The sequence below is a fragment of the Rhinolophus hipposideros genome (genome assembly GCF_964194185.1).
Source record: "Rhinolophus hipposideros genome assembly, chromosome: 10".
Classification (NCBI taxonomy): Eukaryota; Metazoa; Chordata; class Mammalia; order Chiroptera; family Rhinolophidae; genus Rhinolophus; species Rhinolophus hipposideros.
The window spans coordinates 1,108,008-1,132,396 of NC_138056.1; the positions used below are offsets into that span (position 1 = coordinate 1,108,008).

The following is a 24,389-nucleotide window of genomic DNA, read 5'->3' on the forward strand; positions in this document are numbered from 1 at the left end:
AAGCTGATCCCCAGAGGTGACACCTCAGGTCCTGCACCTTGACAAGCGTGATGCCCATGGCTGGACAATGGAATGTTGCTGATGTCACTGCACAAGGTCCAAGATGCCCCCAGTTCTCTGCCTTATTTGGTTACCAAGTATCAGGAGAAGGCAAATGCAGAATGACTGAGCCTAATTGCATCTGGAACCATAGCTGCAAGGGAGTCAGGAAAATGCTTTCCCACCTCTGTGATTTGAGAGGGAAGGAGGACAGAGGTGCTGGCCCCAACACACCAAGTTCACTGCCCCGAAAGGTAAAGTCCCACTGCTGGACAGTCCCAGATGCAGGACTCAAGTCCCACACCCTGATGGGGGCCCAGGGCTCTGTACCCTCTTCACCATGCCCTTGCCTATTCCCTTGCCAAACCGTTGGTGGAGGACGTGCATGGCTGAGGAAATGGGGCAGTGGATGTATTTGGAGGCAGTGCCTGGCTAACTGGACTAGGCTCCCCAGGAACCCATTGACGATGAGGTTCCTTTTCATCAGCGTGTGGTAGAGAGACCGCAGTGAAAGTATTACACTGAATGAAATTGATTTACAATAACAGAAACAACTTTATGGGGAAGGAAAGTTGTTGTATTTGAAAAGACAATTATAGAAACCATTGGAGATGAGGGAGGCCTGCAGGACCGCGCTTTGTTGGAAGAAGGAAGCGCCTTGCGGGTGGGGGCAGTGCTTCCCTTCCTGAGGAGCCAGGCGGTCGGCACCCTTCGCCACCAGCAGTTCCTTAACATGGGGTCAGTGCCTGGAAGTGGCACATAGGGCCCTCAGAGGAGTTGGAAAGGTCTGTCTGTGCTTCTTCGAGGAGTATTGGGGAGCATTAGAAGACGCCTGTCCTCCAAGTAAGGCTATGTCAGAGGAACAGGGAGAGAGCCATGGCCATTCACGCGAATGGAGTTTCAAGTGCTGGATACAGGGAAATGCAGGACAGGGCTCCACAGGAGCAAGGAGTGTTTGGTGGAAATGATTAGACCAGAGGTCTCACGTATGTAGCAATTGGAAGAACTTAGGTGAATACTGGACTGGCCATTACATCAGATTTTGCACTGGCAGCAAATGGGGACACAGCAGCTGGACTGGCAGCTGCCACAGGAACCACACGACCCACAGCCCCCCTTGCAGCCCCCACAGGAGCCACAGCCCCCTTTGCAACAGCTGGAGCAGGAACAGGCTGGCACACAGCAGCTGGAGCCACAGCCCCCGGAACAGCCACAGCAGCTCATGGTTCTGGTGGGTGAGGGTAGAGCAGGTCAGAGGAGCAGGTAGAGAGGGAGGAGTTCAGGTGTGGCGGCTCCTGGGCCTGGGGCCTTTATAGCCCTGCCCGGTCAGGAGAGACGCTGGGTGCATGGTCCTTCCTGGTTTCTGTTTGTGCCACTTACTAGCAGAAACACTCTAAGTACTGTGAAGAGTTTATAGTGTTTATAAGAAACCATGTTCTGTTTGCATTTTTACCCAGCACACGGCTTCCATCTCCTGATAGGGCTTGTGGTCAGGTTTTTCGGGAGACGGAAGCAGTGTCCTCGGGCCCTACTGGTGGCCACTCTGACACAGTTCTGACCCTCCTGGGCCCTAAACAGTCTTGACAGCTTCACAAAGTACACGTGGGAGGTGGATCAGGGCCGGAGGTAGCGGGAAGCAGAAAGCCACGGGGGAGGGGATGAGTAGGGAAGCATCCCTCCCGTTCATCTCAGCGGAAAGCTGCTTATGGGTATTCAGAGCAGGTGGCACCGTGACTCTTGGCTGGGAACCTGGTGGCCAAGCCTGGGCTAGTTGTGTCCTGCTTGAATTGGGTTGTAGGTCGTCTCTGGGCACGATGGAGCTGAGATTCGCCGAAGGGACGTGCTGTGTTCCAGGTATATTCTTACCGTGTGTGGAGCAGACCGCAGCTCTCTTCTGTCATCGGATCTGTCACCGCAGTCGGTACAAACCCCTGCTTGGCTTGGCGATTCTAAGGCACGAGGAACCCACAGTAGCCGGTGGCAGCTGTCAGCTCCCACTGCATGGGTGGCTATTGTGTCCCCTGCTGAAGCCTTCCTTCCTTTGGAACCGAGACCTCAGGTCCAGCAGAGCAAGGCTGTGGGGACTGGAGAGGAACATTCTGCTGCTGGGTCCGGAGTCGCCACGCCGGCATCGCCTGCGTCCCCAAACGTGGCCTCCATGTCTGCCGTGAGCTTGCTCTGGTTTACCATTTTCATCGGGAGAGGCAGTTCTGGTAATTTCCAGGTGGCATTTCCACCATGACAGCCCTCAGCCGTGGATCAGGGAACCAGCGTGTGAGGACGTGTTTGCTGCCCCAAAGGGTTTGATTGCTTGAGGTTTTGAAATTAATGTTCAATTTGTTAGTATCACAATGAAAAAACTTACTCTTTAAAGCCTTATCGGGACAACTTGCACCTACGTAGAATAAATATACTTTACAGAAGTTGATGTTCATATTTCATAAAATAGAGACGTGATAAGCTTAACAGCCAAAGGGACCGGTGGTTAAGGTTTCGTGAACTCGAGTTGAAGGGGCCTGAACGCGCTTGGGCTGCCTTCTCCCCCTCGGATGAGTGAGGCTATGCCTGCAGGACTCTCCCACAGTCCTGCACAGTGTCTGTCCTCCCCGCTTTTCCCTTCAGGTGGACGTTAGCCTTCACCTCCCTCCACGTCCCCTGATTGTCCCGTCGCCGTGCCCCGTGTTCTCACGAGCCCGTTACCATGTTCTTGACCTCCGGCATTTCTTTGATTCTTTCTTAGGATCGTCGTCTCTCCACCTCCATTATCCAGGTGTCCGTGCACGTTTTCTTAGCAGCCTTAGCATATTATGCGCAGTTCTTTTAAATTCTTAGGCTGTTCTTTGCAACATCCCTGCTGGGTCCGAGTGTGGTTGTGCTGCTGCTTGGTGTCCACAGGCTGTTGCCCTGTAGTGCGCCTTGTCACTGCTGAGAGCTGGACATGATGTGCCGGGTGACAGGAACTATGGTCACAGGCCTTTAGTGACGTGTTTGTAAGGCGTGGTCACGGGAGGCTCATGGGATGTCGGCGAGAGGACTCAGCCCCGAGCAGGTGACCGGGTTCTTGTCTCCATGCAAGAAAGAATTCAGGAGCGAGGCAGAGGCAGGAAAGCACTGGGAGTTTCTTGAAACGGAAGGACACACTTGAGAGGAAAGCGCGTTGCCCCAAAGGGCTCACTCCAGGGCTGTTTATCTCTCCTGGGCTGGAATTGGTGGGGTTCCATCGACGTGGTTCATTCCTCTCCTCCCCTTGGGCAGGACCTGTTTCCCACTTTTTGTTCCTTGTTTGGTTCCGTGGGAACTGCCATGGCACCAGGTGCATGATGGGAGTCGTTGTAACCACAATGCAAATGAGATTATAATGACATTAAAAGTAGCTAAAGTCAGGTCCTGTCATAGGGATCAGCTGGAAGAAACTGCCCTCCAGCGGCAGGTGCTGGACACAGTCACTTGTCACCGGTGTAACCAGTGAGGCACCTCCCCCGTCCCTTGGAGGGGCCTGTCAGTTTCCTAGGTCACATGTCCCGCCTCAGTGGCGGGGGAGGGGCGGTGTCCCATAGTCCTGGGAATAAGCCTCAGTCTTCAGTGACCTGGGCTGTGACCTCTGCAAGTGCCCTTAGCGTCTCCCCCCTTAGCTGGGTCAGGATGTCCAGAGGGGTGGGGTAGGGCCTGTCCATTCCGTTCTGCAGGTCAGCAGGTCGGGCTCTGGTTGGCTAGCTGCTGCTGAGGGCGGGCCTTGTCAAGACCAAGTGTTCTGGGGTAGTTGAGATGTCGCCAGAAGCACCAGGGTACTTTTGTCCTGTCTCCACTGTGGGAACCTGGTGGGGATCCTGGAGGTTAAACTAACACACGTGTGCGCCCCCCAGGACCGGTCCGCCTGGGGTTTTGAACGCCAGGCTGTGCACACCGACGCCCAGCAATCTGTGGTTAGAGGAGTGGGCTCCTGGTTCCCACAGGTGCGTCTGCTCCCGGGCCTTGTTCTCTGTACCTGTCCAGCTGTCTCCAACTGGGGGGCAGTGGTTTGCCCTGCGACCTCAGATCTTTGATGGATCTAAGACGACTGGTTGCTTTTTCAGTTTGCTGGTTGCTTTCAGCTTTTTCTTACTGTGTGGGCAGGGGTGCCACATCCAAGCTGGACTGGAGTGGTTTAGCTTTTTAACACAGTTTAAAAGCCCTAACAATGAAAACCTCCTCTAGTACTTAATGTTTGTAGACCAGGGAAGCGGAGCCTCTGAAATAACGAATACCACATTATCCTAAATACTTCAGTGCTGCCTTTAAATTTAGTTGGGGTTCTTTATAATCTTTACCTTGAAATGCAAGTCTGAAATGAAGGACTCAACTACGCATTGTTCTGTGACGATCTCTAGGTCACATCGTAAGATTATTTCATATTGAAAAGTATCTTAAACATAGGCAGATTATTCCTAAAACAAAATCACATCTACTTTTTGCCTTTATGTATTCAGCATTTTTGGATATTTCATACAAATAGAATTATGTGATATGTGTCCCTTGATAACTATCTTTTTTCACTCAGCATAATGTTTTTGAAGTTTGTTCACATTGTAGCATGCATCAGAACTTCATTCCTTTCTAGGACTGAATAACATTCCATTGTATGGACACGCCACAGTTTGTTTATGCATCAGCTGATGGACATTGGGATATTTCCGTTTTTTGGCAATTATGAATAATGCTACTATGAATCTTATCGCACAGATTTGTGTGTGACATGTTTTTACTTCTCCCGGGTATATACCTAGCAGAGGAATTTCTGGGTCATAGGGTAACTGTGTTTAACATTTGAGGAACTGTCAACTGTTTTTCAAAGTAGTTGCACCATTTTTTATTCCCATATGCCTAAGCCATGCACGAGGGCTCCAATTTCTCCACATCCTCACCATTGGTGTTGCCTGTCCTTTGGATCCAGCCATCATGGGGCATGTGAAGTGGTATCTCGTGGTTTTCACTTGCGTTTACTGGATACCTAATCCTGGAGAGCTTCTTCTCACGTGCTTGGTGGCCATTTGCATGTCTTCTTTGGGGAAACACCAAATCCTTTGCAAATTTTTTTAAAAAGATTTTTTATTGGGGAAGGGGAACAGGACTATTATTGGGGAACAGTGTGCACTTCCAGGACTTTTTCCAAGCCAAGTTGTTGTTCTTTCAATCTTAGTTGTGGAAGCGCAGCTCAGCTCCAGGTCCAGTTGCAGGAGGCACAGCCCACCATCCCTTGTGGGACTCAAGGAATCAAACCAGCAACCTTGTGGTTGAGAGCCCACTGGCCCATGTGGGAATCGAACCGGCAGCCTCGGAGTTAGGAGCACGGAGCTCTAACCACCTGAGCCATCTGGCCAGCCTACTTTGCTAAGTTTTTAATTGGGTTATTTGTCTTTTTATTTTTGAGTAGTAATAGTTCTTTATACATTCTGGATACAAGTCAGTTGTCAAATACCTGATTTGCAAAAATTTTCCCCCATGCTGTAGCTAATCTTTTCATTTTTTTTCCAAGTCAAGTTGTTGTCCTTTCAATCTTAGTTGTGGAGGGTGCAGCTCAGCTCCAGGTTCAGTTGCTGTTGTTAGTTGCAGGGGGCACAGCCCACCATCCCTTGCAGGAGTAGAACCGGCAACCTTGTGGTTGAGAGGACGCGCTCCAACCAACTGAGCCATCTGGGAGCTCAGCTGCAGCTCAGCTCAAGGTGCTGTGTTCAATCTTAGTTGCAGGGGGCGGAGCCCACCATCCCTTGTGGGACTGGAGGAATTGAACTGGCAACCTTCAGAGTTAGGAGCATGGAGCTCTAACTGCCTGAGCCACCGGGCCGGTCCTCTTTTCATTTTTTTGGTAGTGTCCTTTGAAGCACAAAAGTTTTAAATTTTGATGGAGGTCAATTTATCTGATTTTTCTTTTTCTTGTTTTTCCTTTTGGCTTGTGCTTTTGGTGCCATAGCTAAGTGCCATTGCCTAATCTAAGGTTACAAAGGTTTAACCTATGTTATCTTCTAAGGCTTTTCTAGCTTTGACTTTTATGATTAGATCATTAATCCGTTTAGAGGGTTTTCTTTTTTTTATGATGTGAGGTAGCGGTCTAACTTCATTCTCTTGCATGTGGATAGCTAGTTGTCCCAACACCATTCACTGGGAAGACCCTTCCCATTGAGTTGCTTTGGCCCTTGTTGACAATCACCTGGTTATAATTTAATGGGGTTCATCTTTAAATTTCTAGAACAGAACCTAGAAGCTCCTGATTCTGTCTCATTGGTCTGTATGTCTATCCTTCTGCCTTGGTTGCTGTAGCTTTCTAGTACATTTTGAAATGAGGAGCTGTGAATCCTCCAACTTCATTTTTCTTTTTCCAGACTGTGTAGCTCCCTGGGGCTCCTTGAATCTCCGTATGAATGTTAAAATCAGCTTGTCAATTTCTGCAACAGGAACCTGGAATTTTGAGATGGATTGCAGCAAAACTGCAGATCAATTTGTGCAGTATTGGCAATCGTAAGCCTTTTGATACACGAACATTGGGTGTCTGTCCGTTCATTTTGGGCTTTTTCACTTCTTTTAAGGATGTTTTGTAGTTTTCAGTGTGCATGTCTTGCACTTTTAAGTTTATTCTTGAGTATTTTGATTTTTTTGATGAAATTGTTTTCTTAATTTAAATTTGATTGCTCAATGTTAGCATGTAGAAATAAAAGTGATTTTTCTATAGAGGGCGCCAAAAAATGTATACATATTTTCAGAAAGGAAAAAAACTGTATCAAAATTGTAATACTCAATATATACCGATAACAAAAGTCACGTTTGACTTCTGCAATTACAAGAGGTGCTCAAAGTGGTTCCCATCAGCGTAATTTTCTTAAAATGTGTATACATTTTTTTGGCACACTCTGTATGTTGATGTATCCTACAAACGTGTGTGTGTGTTCCTTAGGATTTCCTATATACAAAATAATGTCTTCTGTGAATAGAGATGGTTTTACTTCTTCCTGTCCAACCTGGCACCCTTTATTTTTTTTCCTTGCCTTATTACCCTGGCTAGAACTTCAGTGCAATATTGAATGGTGTGGTGACTATGGACACCTTTTCTTATTTCTGATCTTAGAGGAATGTCAGGCTTTCACTATTAAGTGTGATGTCAGCTGTGGGTTTTGGTAGATGCCTTTTATCAGGTTGAGGGAGTTCCCTTCTGTTCCACCCTGTGTAGAACTAAAGCATCTGCGAGTGGCTGATTTCCAGTAACTCTGAGCCCAGAGATGGAGAGAGAGCTGCTCACTGTTCAGAGCTGCCCTGTCCCTGGCCCCTGAACCAGCACAATTTCTATTTTTGTCCTACAGAGTATCTCAGATCACAGCTCATTTTAGACTCACTTCTCTGTCTCTGGAGTTGACTCCTGCTCTGGGGCCTGGATGGGCACGGAGACCACCCATCAGATCCCTTCCTAGGCACTGAGGGCAAAGAGCTCCTCCTCCAAGCAGGTCGTCTCGTGGGGAAGGGGGAGCGTCCACTGTTCCAACAAAGACAAGCTCTGTGAATCCCATGTGGACTCAGCTGAAACCCCTCTATACTCATTCATTCATTCTTCACATCCATACACACATTTATTGATTCCTTTATTCATTACTTTAACAGATGTTTGTGGAATGACCACTGAGCCCAGCACTGCCATCCCAGCAGTGAGCAGTGGGGCACAATGATCTGTGAGGCAGGGAGACGAGGGAGACACCTTCGGTTCTGCTAATGAGACACAGGCTGGCAGGAAAGAGTGACCGTGAGAGCAAGGCTATAGTCAAGAATTTATTTAGAGGTTCACTGGCCTCTAAAGTGGGCCACTTCCAGGTGGACTCGGTTTCAGGCATTGGGCATGGGGGTGGGGGAGGCATGTGGAGGAGGGGAGCCCCTCTGTGGAACAGGCATGGGAGGGGCCCACTGCTTTCCCTCAGCAGCTGGGGTGTGTGTGTATGTGTCCTGAAGCAGGAGAGTCCAGCTGTCCAGCACGTAGAGAGGAAGCTCAAGGGTCAGACATGGCCATGGTCACTTGATGGGAAGCACAGGTCTTCAGGTGCTGCTGAGGGCTGTGCCAGAGCCTCAGATCTTACACTGGCAGCACACGGGGGCACAGCAGCTGGACTGGCAGCAACCACAGGACCCACAGCGTCCTTTGCCACAGCTGGAGCAGGGACAGGCTGGCACACAGCACACGGGCACACAGCAGCTGGAACCACAGCCCCCCTTGCAGCCCCCACAGGAGCCACAGCCCCCTTTGGAACAGCTGGAGCAGGGACAGGCTGGTACACAGCACACGGGCACACAGCAGCTGGAGCCACAGCCCCCCTTGCAGCCGCCACAGGACCCACAGCCCCCTTTGGAACAGCTGGAGCAGGGACAGGCTGGCACACAGCACACGGGCACACAGCAGCTGGAACCACAGCCCCCCTTGCAGCCCCCACAGGAGCCACAGCCCCCCTTGCAGCCCCCACAGGAGCCACAGCCCCCCTTGCAGCCCCCACACGACCCACAGCCCCCTTTGCAGCCGCCACAGGACCCACAGCCCCCTTTGGAACAGCTGGAGCAGGGACAGGCTGGCACACAGCACACGGGCACACAGCAGCTGGAGCCACAGCCTCCCTGGCAGCCCCCACATGACCCACAGCCCCCCTTGCAGCCCCCACAGGACCCACAGCCTCCTTTGGAACAGCTGGAGCAGGGACAGGCTGGCACACAGCACACGGGCACACAGCAGCTGGAGCCACAGCCCCCGGAACAGCCACAGCAGCTCATGGTTCTGGTGGGTGAGGGTGGAGCAGGTCAGAGGAGCAGGTAGAGAGGGAGGAGTTCAGGTGTGGTGGCTCCTGGGCGCGGGGCCTTTATAGCCCTGCCTGGTCAGGTGAGACGCTGGGCACATGGTCACTTCCTGTTTTGGTTCCTGTTTGTGCCGTGTCCCTGGGAATCTTTTCTGCACTAACACCCCGTCCTGTGCTTTTCTCTGCGGCCGTCAGCTGCACTGGGGAGTGTCTTTCTCAGAGAGCATCAGCTTCCAGCATGTGGCCCCCTTGTCATCGCGCCGCATGCGGAAGCACAGACGCTCAGAGGCTTGGTCTTGGGAACTGATTTGAGCCCGGGGCCCTGACCACTGCTGTGTGATGCCATCTTTACAGCCCCTTCTCCTGCCCTGGAGCAGCCCGGCCTCGCCTCAAGCGCCGGGGCTGCTTCTTCTGGAGGGGCTGGGGTCTGGGGCTTCGGGGCTGGTCGTCAGGTTCCTTCCCGCGCAAGACTCCGTGGGAGAGTCTGAGAACTGACTGAGTTAATGGTGTCAGGTGCTCACCCCAGGATTTTGCCGCGTGCCCTTCGTTTCGAGTGCTCCTGTCATAACAAAGACATTGCTTGTACCCCTTGCAGACCTCTCTACGTGGTCCATCATCCAGGTGGCAGAGTTGACAGATAAAATTCAGGATGCCCGTGAAACCCGGATCTCAGATAGACAACAAATGCTTTTTAAGCAGAAGTAGGTCCCAAATGTGACAGTGTAAATACTCATATGATGTCGGTGCTGTTCTTACTGCGGCCACGTGGTGTCGCCCATGAGTCCTCCCAGCAGCTGGACCTCAGGTAGGGACCCAGGCGGGGCTGTGCTGGGCGCAGGTGAGCGGCTTTGTCTCTTCCTCTCTGTTTCTGCGAGCCTCCGCCTGTCCACCTCCCATAAGTTCTGTGAATTAACTAAAATCAACCACCTGCCTTACATTGCAAGCCACACAAGACATTCATTTTTAAACCATCTAAATGTGTGGTCCAGGCAGGGAAGAAGAAAAGGCCATTAAGAAAAAGTGAGAATGGCTTTTAAAAACACCGTAAACTTGGCTCTGATGTAAACACTCATGCCAGACAAACTCCATTGTTTGGGGACGAGGAAGTTACTTCCTCAACCTATAATTTGGTAAAGCAAGAAAGAACATTCAAAGAACGTACAATTTATGGAAAAGTAAAAAAAAAAATGTCACCTTCACTAAGAAGAAATGAAAGCATCAATGAGACACCCCTTTCCATCTGTGAAATTCACACAGATTTCAGAACAAAAGGGCCCGCTCACCGCTGTGAGGCTTCGTGTGACACAGCCAGAACTGGGAGCAATCTGGAGTTCTGAGAAGCCAAACGGCGGAACTGAGCAGGGCTGGTGTGTGCTAAGGGAGGTGAGGCCAGAAAATCCCTTTTCTCAGTTAAGCCTCTAACGACATGGATAAAAAGTCAGCAAAATCGCTATGTGGACAAAATTGAAAAGGAAATATATATATGTAGGTGGAGAAGTAAGATGGAAGAAACAATCTGAAAATTGCCGTTGTGAGCTGATGTCAGGCAGGGCGTCATGCAGGGTCTCTGGTCCCGCTCCCCACACCAGAACGCAGGATATGGGGAGGCCAAAAAGGAACACCCACGGAGCCATAGACAGGGGAGTCACACCACTATATTCTCGCTGGCGGCTGGGCTGGAGACACAGGAAGCAGGAGCCACACGATCTGCAACCCACCATACGCTTCTCTGCCAACCGACCTCATTGCTAACTGCAATCCACCTCTCTGCAATCCACAATCCACAATCCACGCTTGCTAGCTCAGCCACGGCAGTTATATCAGTGGCTAAAGGCTCACTGGTTACAGCTGACGGCCAACTAGCCACAGCTGACGGCCATCTACTACCTGAACCAGCACCTTTCAACGTGAGGTCGAGAGCCTGGAAACTGTTCTCTGGGACTCTTACCCCATAGCTGAGATTACTGGTTATTCTACCTCCCCTACATTTCTGAGTTTCTTGTTTAGTACAGCCATCTTGTATTTTAAGGGTCGGAAGTAACATAAAAATGTGTGTGTTATTAACCATGTTGGAGAGACTGTGGCCCGATTGGGGGTGTATTGATTGGGGGGGGGTGGTCTTGGAGAAAACCCGTCCTCTCCATGTCACCTGAGGAAAATGGAGAAGGCAGGTAATCAGTGTAATTACAGAGTCCCACTCAACAAGGAAGTATTGGCCAGGCCCATGAGAACCGCCATCCAGCAACCCACTAAGCACGTGCCAGGAAATACTGTACACAGCTGATGTGGGACCAGCTGCTCAGACACGTTCTGGCGGGGCTATAAAGGCCCCGGGCCCAGGAGCCACCACACCTGAGCTCCTCCCTTTCTACCTGCTCCTCTGACCTGCTCCACTCTCACCCACCAGAACCATGAGCTGCTGTGGCTGTTCCGGGGGCTGTGGCTCCAGCTGCTGTGTGCCCGTGTGCTGTGTGCCAGCCTGTCCCTGCTCCAGCTGTGGCAAAGGGGGCTGTGTGTCCTGTGGGGGCAGCAAGGGGGGCCTTGGGTCCTGTGGGGGCTGCAAGGGGGCCTGTGGCTCCTGTGGGGGCTGCAAGGGGGGCTGTGGGTCCTGTGGGGGCTGCAAGGGGGGTTGTGGGTCCTGTGGGGGCTGCAAGGGGGGCTGTGGGTCATGTGGCGGCTGCAAGGGGGGCTGTGGCTCCAGCTGCTGTGTGCCCGTGTGCTGTGTGCCAGCCTGTCCCATCTCCAGCTGTTGCAAAGGGGGTTGTGGTTCCTGTGGGGGCTGCCAGGGAGGCTGTGGCTCCAGCTGCTGTGTGCCCGTGTGCTGCTGTGTGCCAGCCTGTCCCTCCTCCAGCTGTGGCAAAGGGGGCTGTGGGTCGTGTGGTTCCTGTGGCGGCTGCCAGTCCAGCTGCTGTGCCCCCATTTGCTGCCAGTCCAGCTGCTGCAAACCCTGCTGTGCCCCCGTGTGCTGTCAGTGCAAGATCTGAGATGCTGCCCACAGACGGCAGGTGCTTCCTGGCCATAAGTAGTGCCACACCCCGTTGACCCCACGCACAGTTCTGTGTCCATCCTCTCCAGGAAAGGTGCAGCCCGAGTCCTGAGGACCAGCGGTGCAGTCCTCCAGTTCCTGAGGGAGACGGGGGTCCCCCTCGTGCTCTCTGAGCCATCAGGGGTTCACAACCACACTCACAACCCAGAATATCTTCGCCCTTGCCCGCTGGACTCTGCTGTCTGCAGGCTCTTCGGGGGCTAAGCCCCAGAAAACCCACCTGTCGTGCGTTGGATGAGGCACAGAGCTGTCCCAGCCATCTTCCCCTGCCCACCCTCTTCCTGCTCAGTGCTCATTTCCACATAACCCCAAGCTGGCACTGACCCTCCAGACCCGGGGCCCAGACCCACTAAACACCCCTCCCCACACCTGACATCCCCCCTCACACCAGCGCACTCTGATCCTTGGTCTAGTAAATTCCACTCTGGACTCTGGGAGCCTCTGAATAAACAAATTCTCCCAGACAAGCCTTGTCTCCCTATGGTTCTTTTCTGTCAGCCGTTCTCAGAAGGCGGGGCTTTCAACCTTCCTGATTCCGTGCGCCATCAGTGGGATTGAGACCAGGCCGTGCTGGTGGCATTTGCTAGAATGTAGGACATCAGGTCTTGTACTCTGGGCCTGACATCTCGGTACTTACCCAGAGGAAAGTACTTCCCCACTGCATGCTCACAAATTTTGTGCACAAGCTTAGTTAACACAAAATTACGTCTAAGAAGACACAATTAGCGACCACCTAAGGGAATGGCGTGTGAGATATTCTTTGCACGACCTGCACACGGCCAGCACACATGCTGTGGGTCCTGCATAACCTGTGATTTTGTTCTTACGTCCCGGGGGGAAATCAGGACACGAAATGTTACAGAAAACGTCATCACAACCACGTGTGCCCCAAAGACGGACGAGGCAGGGTTTGTTTAACATTTTTGTTTTATTTTTCATTTTAAAAATAAAAGCTTTTGGGTGGCTGGTTGGCTCAGTGGTTGGAGCTCAGTGCTCATAACACCAAGGTTGCTGGTTCGATTCCCACATGGAGCAATGAGCTGCGCCCACCACCACTAGATTGAAAACAACGACTTGACTTGGAGCTGATGGGTCCTGGAAAAACACACTGTTCCCTAAAATTCCCCAATACTTTCTTTTTTAATTAGAAAGTTTTTAAAAATATGCAAATGTGGAGCCCTGTGAGCATCCTTTATTGTGAAGTGGGTGGTAGGAACACAGGTACAAAGACTCAGTGAGCTGTAAACTTTTGAGGCCGGCACGCTTTCCCACCTCAAATCCAAAGCAAAACACAAATATGAAAGTAAATCATGCGGATACTCTTAAGTCAGACGTGAAGAATTCGTCGCGTCAGACCCCACGTTGGACATCGCAGGGAAAGTTGCTTGTCTGGTTTATCAGATATGGGACCGTGACAAGCCGGCGCTGTGGTCCTCAGCGAAGGAGCCCCTCGGTTACATTCCCCATGACACTGGCCCTCCATGTCCTGTCAGCATTGGCAACACCAAAGAAAAGCTGGGGTGCTTTTCCTGAGGACGCTAAACGCTTTTCCACAAGCTCAAAGTCAGGAGAATGTTTGGAGGGACCATGGTGGCGCTGGCCAGGAAGCCTGGCAGGATCTCGGGTATCTGCACAGCCGATCCCCGTGGGGCTGCAGTGTTGGGGCTGTGCGGGCAGGACGGCTGTGGTCCTGGGGCGAGCCTGGGGGCCCTCTGCACCAGCAACACTGACCTGGCATCACTCGGGGGCACCCACTCAGCCAGCTGAGAAGTGGGTGGGCATGGTTGGTAGGGGAGCTGTAGGCCCCGAGCCACCACCGGCGGAATAGGAGGCTCCTTCCTCCTCCAGCTCTGACACCTCCATGGTGAGGGCTTGTGAGCCAAAAGCTGACCAGGAATGGAACGTGACGGAAAGCGTTCTGAGGTGAACACGTAAAGGGACACCAGAGTTGGTACCAGTGAAAATGGGGACGAAGGGAACTCTGAGGGCCCATACTTCCACAGAACCACCAAGAAATGGGCGAAAGCTGTCAGAATCTACCTGTATTGGAACTTTGGAAAGTACACAGAGTTCTCAGCGGCCAGTGAATGCTTCATCAATAGCACGTGTGGGACACAGGACGAGCTCCTGTGGTAGGAGGGGAGAGGATTTCAACGTACCTGTGCCCAGCACCAGCACCCAGCTCCGTAACCGCAAGTGGAATTGATATGCGGGGGCTCCACTTTTATTTTCCTGAGGCAGCTCCACACTGCTCCCCAAGGTGGCTGCACCGTTTACACGCCCGCCAGCACTGCACATGTCCCCTTTCCACGGCCTTGCCACACTGGTTATCCCTTGTCTTTGGTAACAGCCATCCTAACAGCAATGAGGGGGTATCTCCCTGTGGTTTTGATTTGCATTTCCCCGATGATTAGTGACATTGAGAACCTTTTCATGCACCTGTCGGTATACTCAACTCATTTTGACAAGTGTGCAAGAACCATCTAATGAGGAAAGAAAAGTCTTTGCAACAAATAGCACTGGGACAACTGCACACCCACAAGCCAAAGAATGAATTGGACCCTTACTTCACACCTTATACAAAAATTGACTCAAAATAGACCAAGGATCTAAATTTAAGAGCTAAAACAAGGAAATTTTTTGAAAGAAACATAGTGTAAATCTTCATAACCTTGTATAGGTTATGCGAAGCATTCTTAGATATGACACCAAAAGCACAAACATCAGAAGAAAAATAGATAAATTGGACTCCATCAAAATTCAAAATTTTGTGCTTGAAAGACTACCACTACGAAAGTGAAAACACAACACAGCTTGGGAGACAATGTTTGCAAATCATGTCTGACAATTGATTTGCATCGAGAATGTATAAAAATCCTTGCACTCAATAGTAAAAAGAGAAATAACCCAGTTTTAAAACATGGGGAAGGATTTGAATAGACATGTCTCTGAAGTTATGTAAATGGCTAATAAGAACATGAAAAGGTGCCCATCACCATTCGTCATTAAGGAAATGCACATCAAAACCCCGAGGTACCACTGCATAGCTCTGAGGGTGGCTATTGATCTATTGATAAAGTTCGTTTGTATGATGGGACCCACCAGATGGAGGCGCCCGGGGCCCCGCCCACCTCACAGACCTAAACCCGAGTCAGCCTGCACGTGCGGGAAACACCTGCCAAGGCCACTGAACACGCCAGTCAGGCCCAGCTCACCTCTCCCTAGAGAACGGACCTGCTGCCTCCTAAGGACGTCCCACCTCCTCGCCAGCGCCCGCGTCTGTGGTGCCTCTTCTAGCTTCCTGTAAATTCACCCTTGCCCCAAATCCCTTCGGGACAATGTCCCACTGCTTGTGAGACACTGCACTCCCCAACCCACAGGTTGGTTTCCTTTGAATAAAGGACGTCAAACTCAGTATTACGTTGTATAATTTTTGTCATTTGACGCTACTATGCAAAAAAAATGGACAATAACAAGGGTCGGTGAGGATGTGGAGAAACTGGAGCCCTTGTGTGTTGCTGGTGGGAATGTAATACTGTGTAGCCACCAGGAAAAGTAGCCTGGCAGTTCCTGAAAACATTAAACATACAGTTACCGTATGACCCAGCAATTCTACTCCTGGATATCTACCCAAGAGAATTGAAAACATGTCCACACAAAAGCTTTACATGTATGCTCATAGCAGCATTATTCACATCAACCAAAGAGTGAAAACAACCCAAATGTCCATAAATTGAGAAATGCATAAATAAAGTATGATATATCCTTACAATGGAATATTGTTCAGCAATAAAAAAGAATCAAAGTACTAATACATGGTACAACTTCAAAACATTAACCTAAGTGAAAGAGACCAGTCACAATAGGCCACATATTATATAACTCCATTTATGCAAAATGTCCATAAGCAAATCCATAGAGACAGACAGTGAATTGATGAATGCCTAGTCCTTGGGTAGAAAGAAAGCAGAAGTAAATGAGTGACTGATGATGATTACAAGTTTCCTTTGGCGGATGATGAAATATTCTAAAATTAAAATGTGATAATGGTTGTAAACATACAAAATCATTGAATTGTACCCTTTAAATGGGGAGTTTTAAAAATAACTTTAGAGGGCTGGCCCGGTGGTTCATGGTTAGAGCTCCATGCTCCTAACTCTGAAGGCTGCCGGTTCGATTCCCACATGGGCCAGTGGGCTCTCAACCACAAGGTTGCCAGTTCAATTCCTCGAGTCCCGCAAGGGATTGTGGACTCCGCCCCCTGCAACTAAGATTGAACACAGCACCTTGAGCTGAGATGCCGCTTTGCTCCCGGATGGCTCAGTTGGTTGGAGCGCATCCTCTCAACAACAAGGTTGCCGGTTTGACTCCCGCAAGCTATTGTGGGCTCTGCCCCCTGCAACTAGCAACGGGCAACTGGACCTGGAGCTGAGCTGCGCCCTCCACAACTAAGACTGAAAGGAGAACAACTTGACTTGGAAAAAAGTCCTGGAAGTATACACTGTTCTCCAATAAAGTCCTGTTCTCCTTCCCCAATAAACAATCTTTAAAAAAATAAATAACTGTAGCAAGGTAAATCTAGGAATATAAAAATTAATCATACATCAAGAAGAAGATTTTTTAAGCAGGCAAGGTATAAACACTTGAAAATCAACTATGTAATTCATCACAATAACAAAAGACAGGAGAAATATTCTATGATTATTTAAATGAATACAGAAAAAGCACTGAAAATCTTCAATCTTCAACACTCATTCCTGATTTTAAAAAGAAACAAATTGCAATATGGGGATAAATGAGGACTTACTGAGTCAGACGGGGCTAGCTAAAAATACAACAAAAAAGACATTTGTCAAACATCATACTTAGTAGTGGAATATTTGCCCTTGTGTTTGTGAACAATAATTTTCACTATCACTGTTGCTATTTCTCATTGTTCTGAAGGAGCCGATGCAATAAATGATTTAAAAATTAAAGTTTTGAGAGTTAAGAAAGACGAAATAAAATAGGTACATGACTGTGCACATAGAAACCCAAAGAAGCAGCAGATACACCATTAAATTTATTATTAAATTAAAATTATTACTGATAATAGGCAATTTGAATGGGCCTAAATCTTTTAAAGAGAGTGAATCAATAATTAATAACCTTCCAAAATAGAAAGCATCAGGCCCAGATGGGTATACTGGTGAATTCTACCAAACATTTAAGGAAGAATTTATACCAATTATCTACAATCTCTTCCAGAAGATAGAAGCAGAGGGAACACATCTTAAGTCATTCTATGAGACCAACATTGCCTTAATACCAAAACCAAAATCATGCTAGAAAATAAAACTACAAACCAATCTCTCTCACAAATATAGACGTAAATTGTTAAAAAAATATATTAGTAAATCAAATCCCAAAATGTATAAAAAGAATTGCACACTATGACCACATGGGGTTTATCGCAAGGCTCGTTCAATACACAAAAAGAACTAATGTAATACATCCCACCAAGTGACTAAAGAAGAGGAATGACATGATCATATCAATAGATGTAGAAAAAGCACTCGACAAAATCCAACACCCAATCATGATAAACAAGGAGTAGGGAGGAAGTTCCTCAAGCTGATAAAGAACGTCTACAAAGAAACTTAGCACTAACATCATACTTACTGGTGAGAAACTCAGAGCTTTCTCACTAAGATCAGAACCAAGGTAAAGATGTCCACGCTCACCTATTTCCAACATTGCACCGGAAGTTCTAGCTAATGTGATAAGACAAGAAAAGGAAATAAAAAGATGTACAGATTGGGAAGGAAGGAAAAAAACTGTCTTTGTTCATAGATGACATGATCCTATGTGTAAAAAATTCTAAAGAATCAACAAGAAAAAAAATCGTGGAACTTATAAGTGATCACGGAGAGGCTGCAGGATACAAGGTTAATACAGGAAAGTCAATCACTTTTCTACATACTTGCAATGAAATAGTGGAATTTGAAATTAAAAACACAATATCACTTTCATTAGCACCCCCAAAAGTGAAATAATTAGGTATAAACCTAACAAAAAATACAAAATCTATATGAGGAATATTACAAAATGTGAGGAAAGACATAAAAGAAAAAATTATAGAGATATCGCACATTCATGAATAAGAAGACACAAATTGTCACGATATCAGATTTCTCAACTTGACCCACAGATTCAGCGTGAACTCAACCAGATCCCAGCACATTATTTTGTGGATATTGATCAACTTCTTCTGGAGTTTTATGGACGCAAAAGACCCAGGACAGCTGACACAATATTGAAAAAAGAAAGAATAAAGTTGGAGGACTGACAGAACCACTACCCAAATTCAAGGCCGACTATAAAACTGCAGGAATTGACACAGTGTGGTATTGGTGAGAGAACAGACAAACAGGTCAGTGGAATAGAATGGAGAGCCCAGAAATAGACCCACACAAATATAGACTGACCTTTGACAAAGGAGCGAAATCAGTACAATGCAGTAAAGTAGTCTCTTCAACAGACGGGGCCGAACGACCTCCACGTGGGATAACCTACGTGCAGGCTTATATCCTTCATGAAAGTTAACTCTAAACGAAGCGTAGGCCTACATGAAACACAAAACTATGAGACTCCTACAAGCCGACATGTGAGGAAACCTACGTATCCTTGGGGATGGCAATGACTTTTTACATAAACACCAAAGGCACGATCCATGAAAGAAATAATCGAGCAGCTGGACTTCATTAAAGTTAAAAACTTCTCCTCTGCAAAAGCAATGTCAAGAGAATGAGAAAATAAGCCACAGACTGGGAAACATATTTGCAAAAGACACATGTGATAAAGAACTACTATTCAAAATATAAAAACATGTAAAACTGAACAATAAGAAAATAAACAACCCAACTTAATGACGAGCAAAAGACTTGAACAGACACCTCACTAAGAGATGCAGATGGCAAAAAAGCATATGAAAAGATGTTCAACACCATATGCCATTATGTAAATGCAAATTGAAACAACACTGAGATACCACTGTACACTATGAGAATGGCCGAAATCTGGAACACAGAAGACACCAAGTGCTGGGAGGACATGGAGCCGCGGGAACTCCCACCCATGGCCGGGTGGAGGGCAGTAAGGGAGGAGGGGGCGCGGAAGGGCCCGTGGTGCAGACGGCACAGCCACTTTGGAGGACAGGGTGTGGTTTCTTACAAAACTTAACCTACTCTTACCCTGTGATGCAGCAATCACACTCTTCGTATTTATACAAATGTATTGAAATGAATTGAAAACTTATGTCCACACAAAAACCTGTGTATGAATGCTTATAGCAGCTTTATTCAAGCTGCCAAGAGTTGAAAGCAATCAAGATGTCCTTCAGTAAGTGATGGATGAATAAACTGTGGGATGGATAGATGAATTCCATTTAGATAATGGAATATTATTAACACTAAAAAAAAACAAAAAGAGCTACCAAGCCACAAAAGACATGGAGGAAGCTTAAATGCATATTCCTGAGTGAAAGAAGCCAGTCTGAGAAGGCTACACACTGTGTGATCCCAACTCTATGATATTCTGTAAAAGGCAAAACTATGGGGACGGTGAAAAGATCAGTGGTTGTCTGAGGTTGGGGGAGGGGTGACCAGACGGAGCAGACAGGATTCTTAGGGTGTTGGGACTGCTCCGTGCGACGTCATAATGGTGGATACATGGCATTATACATTTATCCAAACACACAAAATGTGCAGCAAAGGAATGAGTCCTGATGTCAACTATGGACGCTGCGTGATGGTGACATGTCAGCTCATTGATTGACACAAGTGTGCGCTCTCGTAGAAGGTCCAACATGGTGGAATAGTGGGGAGGTGGGTGTGTGGGAGACGGGCTTATTTGGGAATTCTCTGGACTTTCCATTCAGTTTTTCTGTAAACCTGAAGCTGCTCTAAAAAATAAAGTTTATTAATTTAAGAAAATATTCCTTAGCATAATTTAAAAAATTGATGGATACAGGATAAATATACAGCACAGTTTTGTTTTTGTATGTCAGCAATGAACAATTAGAAAATAAATTTTACAGAAGAATGCAATAATTCCCCCAAATCAAATCTTTAGTAGCAAATTTAGGATAGGATGGACAAATTTCCACACAGAAACCTTTAAAATGTCAGTGAGAGAACTTAAGGAAACAGTTAGAAATTGCAGGACATACAATATTCATGGACTGAAATTCAATATTGAAAAAGGTCAAGTATTGCAAATTTTTCTACATATTCCAGGTGAATTTAACACTCATAGGAAAGAGTGACATCCACAGATGAACAAATACACCAGTGTAACTGAGGGCCATCCCAGGGACAGACCCACGCACACATGGAGACATGACTAATAGCACAGATGACACTGAGAAACAATCTTTTGATGATGATGCTGGTTCAGTGGAAAACATGAAACTTGACGCCTGCTTCACTCAGACATAAAAACATTTACCAATAGATTGCCGATCTAAGCGTGAGCGTGAAACAGTCTCCTGGAAGACAGCACTGGAGAACATCTTCACAAATTGTCCACAGAGAAAGACTTCTTTAATCAGAACATAGAAAGCACTAACCATGAGATAAAAGACTGATAAATTAGACGACATGGAAATTAAAAATTTTATTCATCCAAAGATGCTGTTAAGAGAATAAACCAACAGGTAAGAGAAGGTCCAAGATGGTGGAATAGAAACGAACAAACAAATAAATAAAAGCAATTTTTTCAAGGAGAGGATAAACCAACAGGTAAGAGAAAGTCCAATACAGTGGAATAGAAATTAATTCATCAATCAACTAATTAAAAATTAAAAAACAGAGAACCAGGACAGATTTAGAAGAAAGTACGAGCAACAAGACACATGCTCGTGTCCAAAAGAATAAAGACCTCCTGCATATGAATCAGGGAGTAAAGACAGAAAAGAGAAAAAGGACAAGAGATTTAAACAGTACCTCTCAAGGCAGGTACCGAGCAGTGGAACATACGAGAAGGCTCCTTAGCCACCAGGGAAATGCTCATTAAAACCGCAGTTACGTATGGGTAGAAACATACGAAAATGGCTGACGTAAAAAAGAATTGACAGGGCCCAGTGTATGTGCAGCAGGAGCTCTCAGGGGAGCGTGAGCGTGTTCACAGACACCCGTGTCCACGACACGTAAGCACACCTCCCCCACACCTTGCATGCCACTCCTGGGTGTATACAGAGGGTATGCGAATGTGACTGGCACCTGGGACAAGCAGGGGATGGCACAGCTTCCCACCGAAACGGGGAAACCATGCAAACATTCACCAAAAGTGGAACTGCTGGGGCGGCCGAATGGCTGTTGGTTAGAGCGCCATCTCCGAGCAACAGGGCTGCTACTTCGATTCCCACATGGGCCACTGTGAAGTGCGCCCTGCACAACTAGATTTCAGACAACAACCTGCCACTGAGCTTCCGGAGGGGCGGCCGGATGGCTCAGGTGGTTAGAGCGCGAGCTCTCAACAAGGTTGCCAGTTCAATTCCCACATGGGATGGTGGCTGAACTCCTGCAACTAAGATTGAAAACGGCAACTGGACTTGGAGCTGAGCGGCGCCCTCCACAACTAGATTGAAGGACAACTACCTGGAGCTGATGGGCCCTGGAGAAACACACTGTTCCCCAATAAAATCTTTAAAAAGTAAAACAGTGGAACTTCGAATGACTCCTGAGGAAAGACGGTACCAAATGAGAATGAACGAAGTCACACTCCAGACAGAAGCATGATGACTTCACAACTGTGAGGGGAACGAAAGGAGAACAATTCAAAGGAGTATGTGCCACATAGCGCCATCCACACGAGGTTCGGAACAGGAGAGCTGGTGTGAGTGTCCGGGAGGCAGAGGGCTTGGGCGCAGGTGCAAGGAGCTCCTGCAGGTGAGGGAGGGCCTGGCCTTCACCTGGGGCCCTGCGCAAAGCGCAGCACACACCTAAGAACTGCAGGTAGCCCATTCCTGGGAAATCCCCAAGACGCTAAGAGTCCCAGAAGTTACTTTCCAATAATAACAGCAAATCAAACAGGGAAGAGGTTAAATTTAGAAACATGAGAAAGAGGATGGTAGACAGAGCCAATGGGAGACCAGGGACCAGAAGTACACAGAAACACCCACACCCATGTGCCCAGGGAAAGTGGCACAAACAGGAACCAGGAAGGACCATGCGCCCAGCGTCTCACCTGACCAGGCAGGGCTATAAAGGCCCCAGTCCCAGGAGCCACCACACCTGAGCTCCTCCCTCTCTACCTGCTCCTCTGACCTGCTCCTCTGACCTGCTCCACCCTCACCCACCAGAACCATGAGCTGCTGTGGCTGTTCCGGGGGCTGTGGCTCCAGCTGCTGTGTGCCCGTGTGCTGTGTGCCAGCCTGTCCCTGCTCCAGCTGTTCCAAAGGGGGCTGTGGGTCCTGTGGGGGCTGCAAGGGGGTCTGTGGGTCCTGTGGGGGCTGCAAGGGGGGCTGTGGCTCCAGCTGCTGTGTGCCTGTGTGCTGTGTGCCAGCCTGTCCCTGCTCCAGCTGTTCCAAAGGGGGCTGTGGCTCCTGTGGGGGCTGCAAGGGGGGTTGTGGCTCCTGTGGGGGCTGCAAGGGGGGCTGTGGGTCCTGTGGGGGCTGCAAGGGGGGCTGTGGGTCCTGTGGGGGCTGCAAGGGGGGCTGTGGCTCCAGCTGCTGTGTGCCCGTGTGCTGTGTGCCAGCCTGCCCCTGCTCTAGCTGTGGCAAAGGGGGCTGTGGGTCATGTGGGGGCTGCAAGGGGGGCTGTGGGTCCTGTGGGGGCTGCAAGGGAGGCTGTGGCTCCAGCTGCTATGTGCCTGTGTGCTGCTGTGTGCCAGCCTGTCCCTGCTCCAGCTGTGGCAAAGGGGGCTGTGGGTCCTGTGGGGGCTGTAGGGGGGGCTGTGGCTCCTGTGGGTCCTGTGGCGGCTGCCAGTCCAGCTGCTGTGCCCCCATTTGCTGCCAGTGCAAGATCTGAGGGCTTGGCACAGGCCTCTGGTGGCCTGTGTGTATGCGTGGGCCTAGGCTGCCCAACCCTGTGCTCTGGGCTCTTTGGCTTCACCCGTCCATGACGTCACTTGCTGACTTCATCATCTTAATGCGTGAGCTTCTGAACAAGTCACTGGATAGAGAGAACCCCGGACCACCTTGGACCGCCTGGGACTTCTCTGGCTCATCACCGCCTTTTGTCCTGGACTGACCCTCTATGCCCCCAACCTCATCTAACACCACGCCTAGCCCACAGAGGCCGTGGGGCAGCTCACAGCCTGAGGCCCTGAGCACTGCCCCTCGTCTCAGGGGTTCGACCAACCCTCAGATTTCTCTGTGTATCAAGACCTCATCCTGGGTCCCTGAAATAAAGTCCAAAAGTACAATCCCCTCTGTCCCTGGCGTCTTTCATGCTATAAAATCATGTGTGTGGTGTTCTGCTCGTGTCAGGCTCTGAGGACCAAGAGCAGAATGAAGCCAGGCTGGCCATCTAGAGCACGGGTTGGGGGAGGTGGCGCAGAGGGACATGTGGTGACTGATGTAGTGGGAGGTGGTGGCCGCTGGCGAGGCCGTCTGCGGGAGGGCGCATTTCCGAGGCTGCTACTCTTCAGATGAAGGATGACAGGCCCGGGACGTTGAGGATCGATCAGGGTGGCATTTCAGGCAGGAAAGAAGCTTCTGAGAAACCTGGAGCCGTTGGAGCCTGTGTGGATTGTTAAGGGCTGGGGTTTCATTCTGAAGGTAACGGGGCAGCTGAGAAAGACCCGTGGTGTTCGACATGACTTCTCTAAGTCCTGACTGAGTGATGAAGGCAGCGCTAGGGGTTGTGTCCCCCCGTTCCTGTGTTGAAGCCCTCACCCCCAGCACCTCTGAGTGCAGCCTGACTTGGAAAGAGGGTCATGGCAGATCATGAGGGGACACTGGAGCAGGGCGGGCCCTGATCCATGTGACTCTGTCCTATGAGTGGGGAGCGGTGGACCCGGACTCACACGCAGGGGCAACGCCTTGCGAACACAAGCCCAGGAGCCGCGGATCGCCGGGGACCCCCAGGGGCAGGGGACGGGCTGGGACCAGATGCCCCTCCGGCCTCGGAAAGGACCAGCCCAACTGACACCTGGGGCTCAGACTACCGGCCCCCAGGACTGGGGACAGCAGACCACCTGGTCTGTGGTGCTTTGTTACCACCGCCCCAGAAATGGACACAGCCCAGTATTATGAAGTGAAAGACATTTAAAGTCGAAATTAGGAACGTAGGTAATAAATGGCAGATCTGGAGGCCAGACCTCCTGGGAGGACTCCCGGAAGCCCAAAGGGCTGCCCCCCAGGACTGGCCTTGGAGGCCGTGCGGGATCCTGAGTTCTCAAGTGCCCATTGTGACCTTGGTCCAGAGACCGGGAGCCACCGGCGGCTGTTGGTCTGGCCAGCTCATCCCCAGCCACTTCTCGACACCCATAGGTTGGTGACAGCACTGGGGGGACGGTCCACCTTC

General features: G+C 49.4%; 3 protein-coding genes across 3 annotated transcripts; 2 read left to right on the forward strand and 1 right to left on the reverse strand.

The window, feature by feature from the left end:
- Nucleotides 1–1,074: 1,074 nt before the first annotated feature.
- On the reverse strand, nucleotides 1,075–8,811 carry LOC308503903 (uncharacterized protein; the record flags this gene model as incomplete). Its single annotated transcript, XM_081063697.1, has 3 exons — nucleotides 1,075–1,123; nucleotides 8,141–8,658; nucleotides 8,767–8,811. The coding sequence occupies 3 exons, from the start codon at nucleotides 8,809–8,811 to the stop codon at nucleotides 1,075–1,077; spliced, it is 612 nt and encodes a 203-aa protein (XP_080919823.1).
- A 760-nt stretch (nucleotides 8,812–9,571) lies between these two features.
- LOC308504168 (uncharacterized protein) lies at nucleotides 9,572–11,818 on the forward strand (the record flags this gene model as incomplete). Its single annotated transcript, XM_081064294.1, has 2 exons — nucleotides 9,572–9,639; nucleotides 11,242–11,818. The coding sequence occupies 2 exons, from the start codon at nucleotides 9,572–9,574 to the stop codon at nucleotides 11,816–11,818; spliced, it is 645 nt and encodes a 214-aa protein (XP_080920420.1).
- Nucleotides 11,819–22,226: 10,408 nt separating this feature from the next.
- On the forward strand, nucleotides 22,227–22,889 carry LOC308504169 (uncharacterized protein; the record flags this gene model as incomplete). Its single annotated transcript, XM_081064295.1, has 1 exon — nucleotides 22,227–22,889. The coding sequence occupies one exon, from the start codon at nucleotides 22,227–22,229 to the stop codon at nucleotides 22,887–22,889; it is 663 nt and encodes a 220-aa protein (XP_080920421.1).
- Nucleotides 22,890–24,389: the final 1,500 nt, after the last annotated feature.